Source organism: Protomyctophum parallelum (assembly GCF_964188405.1).
Source record: "Protomyctophum parallelum genome assembly, chromosome: 3".
Classification (NCBI taxonomy): Eukaryota; Metazoa; Chordata; class Actinopteri; order Myctophiformes; family Myctophidae; genus Protomyctophum; species Protomyctophum parallelum.
Genome location: NC_139698.1, coordinates 21,419,685 through 21,429,404, shown reverse-complemented (window position 1 = coordinate 21,429,404; position 9,720 = coordinate 21,419,685). Strand labels below are relative to the sequence as shown.

At 42.5% G+C, this 9,720-nt stretch overlaps 1 protein-coding gene across 1 annotated transcript in view; it reads left to right on the top strand.

Moving 5' to 3' along the window:
• grin2db (glutamate receptor, ionotropic, N-methyl D-aspartate 2D, b) overlaps positions 1-9,720 on the top strand; it is a gene marked incomplete at both ends in the record, with an annotated part of 178,756 nt that overhangs the window by 79,822 nt on the left and 89,214 nt on the right. Inside the window, 1 exon segment of the mRNA XM_083760374.1 lies at positions 3,954-4,107. Coding sequence (XP_083616500.1) covers positions 3,954-4,107 — 154 coding nt within the window.

The following is a 9,720-nucleotide window of genomic DNA, read 5'->3' as shown; positions in this document are numbered from 1 at the left end:
AGTGAAGTGAAGAGGACATTATTATCAACTGTTTGATCTCAGTAAGGGTATAGTGTGTTCTACATCCTGACAGTTTTCATTCTGACCTGAGATCAGATTAAAAAAATGTCTTCTATGTCAGTCGCTCTTCGATGTTTCAAAAATAGCAGACCTACAAGCTCGTAGATCTGCTATTTTTAAATAGCTAAAGCATAACGTAATGCTAACACCAAAAGGGGTTCCCGCACAAAATGGGTTAAGCTACGTACCTGATGTAGCTGAGCTACGTAGCTTATAGCTACATATTTCCTGTAGCAAAGTACGTCTTAAGCGTGCTATTATACAGCTTGGACACTAATTTAAATCATATTTGGAAGCCTCTGTCATGTCCATCAATCAGTTGAGAGAGGCCTGCAGATTGCGGGAATGCCCAAAGGCTTTGGCAGAATTCTGTTCAGTGCCTGTGATAATTGGCCATATACTGTATGGCGACGCTTCCTGTTAACCGTGATCTGCATCCTGGAATTCTTTACCACGTTTGTGCATCTTTGTGTTCAAGAAATAGCCTGTTAGAGCTAAGGTTACAATGACCGGACCTTAAATCAATGGAGCCTATACATTCTCAGTTGCTCTGCATGGAGCCCTCATGGATCAGTGTTGATTTTGACAGCAAATTTTTAATTTTTAATGAAAATTGTAATCATATTTTATGATGTCTTATGGTACAGCTTTAGTCGACTAAATATCATAAGTAGAGATGCAACCGATCCGATATTATATCGGGATCGGCCTCCCATCCAGCTTAATTAATGTATCGGAGATCGGATTTGACGCCACCGATACAGGATGGGGACACGTGTTTAATGTTTACTACAGTCCGTCCTGCACAGACAGTGCAGTGAGCGAATCCAACCTCCAGTATGTACAGACTGCAAACAGTTTATAGAAAAAAGACCCACTAAGGTGCAATATGCAAGAGAATTGAATCACTTACAGACTTAACAGTATTAAAAGTATAAAGTTTACCCGTCGTCGCACGGATCAGTCAAGTCACTGCATGTGCACGCAGTTCAGTTGTGTGGAGCTGCGTTCTGACATTGTTGTTGATGATATTGCTCTTGTAATCCATTCTTTAACTGCACACACATGCTGTTTAGCGTGTGATTAAATATTTGTAACTTTATTATTTGCCTTTGAAAAAAAATGCTGCTGTGACGATGATGTTGATCATGATGATGATGATGATGATGATGAAGAATAAGCACACGTCGTCGTCACGGTTAAATCCGTCTTCATATAATTGGCTCAGTTATCAAACCATGACATTGTTGTCAGAAGCTCAAATATTGATTCAGATTGTAAGTGTAGTGCAATTCTTAAGACAAAGACAGAGTTTGCAAACTAAAGTAGCAACACAACACCAGCACCATAACAAACGTCCTGAGGTTTTTTTTTTTCTCCCCGAGTTATGTCGGTAAGGCTCAAGGCTTTTGTCACATGATAGAGAAAAGAGAGGAGGGTAAATTTTATAATATGACCAATGTGAGTGCACAATAAATAAAAGGTCATACTGAAAGTATGTTCAAGGTTAGCTTTATTGTCCCTTGCGGGAAATTGGTTTGCAGCCATATCATAGTAAAACATACACACAACAACATTCAATACAAGACTAAGATCTAAGAACAGGACACTAGAGACAGAGAATTCATGACATCCAACCTGAGGGCAACGGTTCTCTCTTAAACATCTGCCTCTTGTACAGGTCTATGAGTTGGGCTTGGGTTCTCCCAGAAATCTTACTGGCCACTTTGACGAGGCCCCTGAGGACCGATTCATACTCCTATTTTAGAGCCGAATAAAAGTCGGTTCGGCACTGTAGAGCCTACAATTTGACGTCATTTGAGGTTCGGGGGGGGGGCGGGTACCGTCCTAATGTCGGCTCTTCGGTGCTGCTGAAAATTTCTGACGAGCCGAAATCATTTCGGCACTACAGCGCCGAAACAGCGGTAAAATAGGAGTATGAATCGGCCCTGAGCCTCCTCCCACGATTCGCTGTTCGCACATGTAACTTCCGGGAGTCCGATCAGAAGTGTGGTGTGGTGTATACTGATACAGTATACACCACACCACACGACAACAATACTAACACCGTATAAAATAAATGTGTATATATATATAATATATATATATTTAATACAGAATAACACTCTTAACTCATAATTAATCATAATACATAATTAACACACGTCCGTAGCCGGGACACAATATATGTAGGGCTCCAACTTGCGCCACCCCTTACCACTTATCCCTAGACTTATTTGCCATTTAAAAACATAACAATCTACTAAAGATCTACTAACCTGACAGATTTGTACTATTTTAAAATGTTTTAAAATAGTAAAAAAAATGGCAAAATAAGTTACAGGGGTAAGGGGCAAGATATAGAACTTGGTCTTAGTTTTAGTCATCATCGCTTAGTTTTCATCAGTGAAAAAAGGTATAGTGGACGAACGTTTCTCCGTCGTAGTTTTAGTCAACGAAATCAACACTGCCATGGATCACTTTCATGTTCTCACACCACTCCCCCTGCATATGGTGTCCCCTCCTACCTACTGTATGTTGCATTTATGTCACGATATCTGTCCGTTGTATACTTGTATTATGTAGTCATGTCCTAGTGTTTCCTGTTTTCCCTATAGTTACTGTTTTCTGTGTTGTCTCACCTCCCTGTGATTACTAGTTTTCTCCACCTGTGTCCTGTTAGTCTCCCAGCCTATCCCAGTGTTGATTATTAGTTCTGTTCACCTGTGTATTGTTATCCCTGTGTCTATTTAAACCCTCAGTTCCTTGTGTTACCTGCTAGTGTATAGTTTATGTTATGGTGTGTCCAGCCCGTGTATGTCCTGTGTTGGTAAATAAATCTTCATTTAAACTTCATCTGCCTGTGTGGTTCCGCACTTCAGTCCAACACCTGTCTCATACCGTGACAATTTAATAATAAAAAAAAATAACTCTGTGCCCTCTGTCCCTCTGTGCCCAGTTAAGATCTGGTGCATTACCTCTGGCAGTTGAGGTGGGCAGATATTACTGGCATAACTGAGGAGCAGCGACTGTGTGTTCTTTGTGACCTTGGAGTTGTTTTTCCACTGTCCACCGTATACCATGATTTAAGAAACTCTGGGTCACTTTTGAAAATGTTGAAAGGGCACACAAAGCGTTGTGGGTTGTATACCATGGCAGTTATTTATTGTAGGACAATTCATAGAGAAGGCATCGCGTTGGAGAACGATGTATCCATAAGTCACTGTTTATGTATTTTGTTTATGGTGTATCATTGTGTCAAAGACGTTACGATTTGTCACACACGTTACCGCAGTGAAATTTCTTCTCCACATTTGACCCATCTCTTGGAGCGGTGAGCCGCAGCCAAGGAGCGGTGAGCTGCAGCCGTGCCGCGCTCGGGAATCATTTGATTAGTAGATTTGACCCCCCCAATCCAACCCATTGATGCAGAGTGTCAAGCAGGGAGGCATTGGGTCCAATTTTTACAGTCTTTGGTATGACCCGGCCAGGGATCGAACCCCGACCTCCCAGTTTCAGAGCGGACACTCTAACCACAAGGCCACTGAGCTGGTCTATATATGTATGTGTATGTACATTTTGTGAGTGTCTTGTATAAGCCTGTGCGGGGCCTTAGCCTATCACTGCTGTATTCTCAATTAGTGAGCACCTGTATGTATCCACCCTGCAATCAGCACAGCACACTTTAGAGTTTGTCAAGCAAAGTTCTCTGCTCATTCTGTACAGACCACAGCAGCGTGTGCGTCTCCTTGTTGTGAGTACTGATTTCTTTATGTGCTGTTGTAAAGTGTTTGGAAATGTGTGCATGTTTTAGGCAGGTTTGTATGTTTAGCCAGTTGTATTTTGTTGATGGAAATGATTGTAATTTTATGTTTATATCTATCTACCTGCAGGTGGTGTACAAGCGTGCAGACATGGCCATCGGCTCCCTGACCATCAACGAGGAGCGCTCCGAGGTGGTGGACTTCTCCGTGCCCTTTGTGGAGACGGGCATCAGCGTCATGGTGTCCCGCAGCAACGGGACCGTCTCGCCCTCCGCCTTCCTCGGTAAGAACCGGCTATAACTGACCTGGGAACTGCTGGGGGGAGGAGACGTCGTGCTCCGTCCGTATACCAGATGGTCTTCTTAGGGCCGATTCATACTCCTATTTTAGAGCCGAATAAAAGTCGGTTCGGCTCTGTAGAGCCTACAATTTGACGTCATTTGAGGTTTGGGGGGGGCGGTATACCGTCCTAAAGTCGGCTCTTCGGTGCTACTGAAAATTTCTGACGAGCCGAAAACATTTCGGCACTACTGCGCCGAAACAGCAGTAAAGTAGGAGTATGAATCGGCCCTTAAAGGTGCAGAGAAACGGAAATGGTGATCAATTTATTTTGAAGTTTCAGACGGTTTCAACATGAAACACCGGTCTGAAGTTTCTGAACCAATCAGAGCGTCGCATCCCTTCAGGCGATGGGACGGTAGCTATGCTATACGCAGCAGCGTGGTGTGTGTTTGTTTACAAATCAGATTGTCGGCCAGCTGTACCAGTTTACTGTTATGTGGCTTATTTCTACCCTGTAATGTTTTCAGATACATATTTTAGCGCGATGATTAAGTTGAAACCGAGTAATACACTGTCTGGATGTTATCTTGAATGGGAATAAAAACTGAGGATTTTTGTAATCAGTAGCAGCTGTGTTGGACAGTGTTGCACGCATGCGCCGATATGGGGAATTAAACGGATGAGCTTCATTTTTATTGGCTTTTATCGATGTGTATCTCTACATGTCATCACGCAGCACGTTTTCGTTTTAATAAATAAATAAAACAATCGTTTTTATGGACTTTTGATATAAAAACACACAGAAATGAGAATTTTCCCATTTTTTTGGCATCCATTGTTAGGTATGGCCATATGATGACCACGGATATGGTCTAAAAGTGTGAAAAACGTATTTTTCATTTCACTACGCCTTTAACCCATTTAGGCCTGACGTCGAAATAAATTTAAATAAAAGTCTTCTGAAAGAATATATATTCAAAGATTTGTGCCGCATTTACAAAAATAGCAGACCTACAAGCTCGTAGCGCGCCACTCGGTGGCGTGCTATGAGCTTGTAGATCTGCTATTTTTTCAATAGCTAGCCCCAGAATGTTCTGTATTTGGCCACACGGACCCCTACTTGAAAATATGTTGTTCCATTGACACCCCCCACCACCCCACCACCACCACCAGAAGCAAATATTTGAGTTTAGAAACGTTTGCTGTGAAAGAATATATAGATTAAAAGATTTTCACACATTTTCACGATTTTTCAAAAATAAATGCAGACAAAGATGTGGTCTCTTGTTTAATACGGTGCTTCTCAAACCTTTTTTTTTCTCTCCTCGAGAAGCCCCCATAACTCTTGATAGCGTGCAAATGGAACCAAAATGGATCCGACACAGAACTGTCCTCTCTTTAATGGTGCTGAATTATTACTTTTAGCTCTCACTCAGGCATGATGAGTAGGCGGAGCTGTCCATGGTGCTGAAAGAGGTTCATTCCATCTATGTCATTTTGACATTGAATGCTTTTCCATGAACTTTTTTCACTTTGTCACTGTTGTATAGGGTTTAAAATCAGTGGTTCAAAAAAAGAAAAGAAAATTCAATGACCCCCCATAATGAAGGTCCCTGACCCCAGTTTGAGAACCAGTGCTTGTTTTGTATACTCTGTTGCGTGGCAGCGTCGCTCCGCAAAAGTATAGACGATCTATTCTACAAGCTCACAACGTGTTGCATTTCGATTGGTGTCAACATCGCAAGTACAGTAATTGCCGTCGCTTCGACTGACACTGACTGAGCGTGGAGCGTTCTGTCCTCATCGCACCTCCTCGCTTGGATGTAGGCAGGGCTAAGGAGGGAGTTGGAGGACGTGAGCATGGGAAGTTTAACCCATTTTGGACTGAGGTCGATAAAAAAAAGGCTCCTAAATAAATAAATAAATCTGAAAAACCTATGTTTCTATGGTCAGTGGTGCTCAACCTTTTTCATGTCAAGGACCCCTAGAATTATCTCTATTGGGCCACGGACCCCCATCTCAAAATATGTAGTCCCAGGGACCCCCCCCCCCCCACCAGAAGCAAATATTCTAGTTAAAAATGTTCGCTCTGAAATATATATTCCATGATTTACGCCTCATTTTAACGACTTCAAAAATAGCAGACCTACAAGCTCGTAGCGCGCTATAAGCTTGTAGATCTGCTATTTTTCAATAGCTAAAGTATAACATAATGCTTATAGTTAAGCCCAGAATGGGTTAAGCACTGGGATTGGGCTATATATCACTGTCACCCATCAATCAGGATTGTTTGGCCACGTTGTGCATAAAATGTCTGCTTGATTATTGGTCCATTTGTACCCCTGATGATGGATGAAGGTCGGCTATTTTCATTGTGCGACACTGCCGCGCAATCACGTGTACTCGGGGGCGCAACTCATTCGCTCATGCGCGATGATTCTTTTTTTTTTTGAATTCTTGGGGAAATGTAAGTTTAAAATCCTCCAGCGAATAGATTCAACAGCAGCCAGAGTACTACTTAAAGAGACAGATGAAGGATCCCGCTGTTGTTGTCGTGAGAAGAGATTAAATTGAGCCAAGACACTCGAATAGGACCACAGGGTGAGAACAAAGTCATTGCATTAAGACAGACTTAGTCTGCGATACAGGTTGGCATGCTATCAGACGTTCTCATGTCGCTATACCCAGTGCACACGGTGACATCCTCCATGTTCATTTAAGTCAAATTAACGCCAAGGATTTAACCTAGTAGACGGTTAGTGTAACAGACGTGATGTCTTCCACCATTAAATTAGCATCCAAGCTGCCACCTCAAACACAGGCGAGAGAACGACGCAGATTAATTTGTGACGTTAATCACGTTGTTAAGTGTAGGTGGACGAGACAGACCGCATACAGCTGCTGTGTCTCTTACAGCGAGAGCCATAAAGATGGATGCTTTTAACGTCCATGGCCCGTGTACTGTATTAATTATAATAAGCTGGCACGTTGTACAGATGCTTAGTGCAAAGTGATTAGGAGTAAAGACAATAGTTTGACATTCTGTTTGAGCATCAAGGTGGCTGAGCATGGAGATGGTAATTGTCCATATCTTGCCAACTGCTGTTCGTATGGTGTTGTAGGACTATACGGCTGTTAGTGGTTGGACAAGCGTAGCTGCAGCTGCTTAGGTGCCAATACTTAAAGACCGCTAAAGCAAGCTTATAACCCGTTTAGGCCTGGTGTCGAAATTGAAAAAAGAAAGTCTTCTAAATGGTGACAATTTTCTGAAAAAAACCTCATGTTTCTGTATCGGTGGTGCTCCATATTTCATGTCAAGAACCTCAACAATGATATGTAATTGGCCACCGACCCCCCATCTGAAAATATGTTGTCCCAGGAACCCCTGCAGAAGCAAAGATTTGAGAAAAACCTTGGCTCTGAAAGAATTATATAGTCAAAGATTTGTGGGATATTTTCACGTTAAAAAGAAAATAGCAGACCTACAAGTTTGTGGCGCGCCACTCGGTGGCGCGCTATGAGCTTGTAGTTCTGCTATTTTTCAATAGCTAAATTGTTTAAAACACCGAAAGGGGTTCCCGCCCAGAATGGGTTAAAGGAAACATTTGGCCTTTTTTCAACAGCAACTCCATATACGGGGCCTCGTCCTCACTAATGCTCACTATATGGAATGGTGCCATGTCTGTCTATAGTACAGTACACGCTATGTGTCTCGGTGATGGATTGTGGATGGTTAACAAAATGTGCCTGCTATACTTAATGTCGGTGGTGTTTTCAGAACAAGGAGAGGTGTCCTTTCTTTGTGTCGGTGGTGTTTTCAGAACAAGCAGAGGTGTTTTATTTATGTCGGTGGTGTTTTCAGAACAAGGAGAGGTTGTCCTTTCTTTATGTCGGTGGTGTTTTCAGAACAAGGAGAGGTTGTTCTTTCTTTATGTCGGTGGTGTTTTCAGAACAAGGAGAGGTGTCCTTTCTTTGTGTCGGTGGTGTTTTCAGAACAAGGAGAGGTTGTTCTTTCTTTATGTCGGTGGTGTTTTCAGAACAAGGAGAGGTTGTTCTTTCTTTATGTCGGTGGTGTTTTCAGAACAAGGAGAGGTTGTTCTTTCTTTATGTCGGTGGTGTTTTCAGAACAAGGAGAGGTTGTTCTTTCTTTATGTCGGTGGTGTTTTCAGAACAAGGAGAGGTGTTCTTTCTTTATGTCGGTGGTGTTTTCAGAACAAGGAGAGGTTGTTCTTTCTTTATGTCGGTGGTGTTTTCAGAACAAGGAGAGGTTGTTCTTTCTTTATGTCGGTAGTGTTTTCAGAACAAGGAGAGGTGTCCTTTCTTTATGTCGGTGGTGTTTTCAGAACAAGGAGAGGTGTTCTTTCTTTATGTCGGTGGTGTTTTCAGAACAAGGAGAGGTTGTCCTTTCTTTATGTCGGTGGTGTTTTCAGAACAAGGAGAGGTGTTCTTTCTTTATGTCGGTGGTGTTTTCAGAACAAGGAGAGGTTGTTCTTTCTTTATGTCGGTGGTGTTTTCAGAACAAGGAGAGGTTGTCCTTTCTTTATGTCGGTGGTGTTTTCAGAACAAGGAGAGGTTGTTCTTTCTTTGTGTCGGTGGTGTTTTCAGAACAAGGAGAGGTTGTTCTTTCTTTGTGTCGGTGGTGTTTTCAGAACTAACTAACTTCAGAGCTAACTTTCAGTCTCTCTAGGTCGTCCTCAGAGCCCTTCCAGTTGTTGCTTCCAGTCATCCCGGTTCTCCATACAATTTACAATTTAGGCATTTAGCAGACGCTCTTAATCCAGAGCGACTTACATTAAGCAAGAACAAAAAAAGCATCATACATCACATACAATCAAAATGGCTTCAAGGGTCCAGCGTTCACTGCCGTATAGGCGAACAGACTCTACCGTTGCGTAGAAGAGGCTGAGTTTGGTTTGACGGGGGAGGTTGGAGTTCCACATACTAATGGCCATGCCGTTTAGGGCCCTCCATGCAACTGCCTTTCCCTCACTTTCAGGTCTTGTTCGGTTTGAGTTGACCCACGAGCCCAGGTACTTGAAGTCCTTGACTTCCTTCAGAGCAGTGCCTCCTGTGGTCGTCAGAGGTGGATGCTCTGATGGGATCTTATAGGTGATAACTTACGCTTTCTTGGCATTCAGCCGGAGGCCAACCTTGGCACACTCTGTGCCAAGGTTGTTGTTTTATACGTAGACACTTATGATGCCCAGGACCACATTTTATATAACTAAAAACGACCTAAAGACGTGTCCACACACGTCCTGGGCCTTATTAAGACACGTCTTTAGGTCCTTTTTAGTTATATAAAATGTGGTCGTTAAATTGATTTATACTTTTGACAGCGGCCGCTATTGGGCAACGCCTTGCTCATCCGTCCCGGAGGCAGTTTTGCTGTTTCACGCAAGCCATTCACTTCCAGGTTTACGGCCGACAAAATCTTGCTCAGTATCAATACTGCAATATAAAAGTATGAAAGTCCGGATTTCAAAATGTACATGCAGTAAAAGTACAACAGTATTGGCTTCAAAATGTACTTAAAGTACCAAAAGTACAAGTCTTCAAATGTATACAAGTCCTTTGAAAATAACTGATCTACAATGCGATGCAACGCATTGTG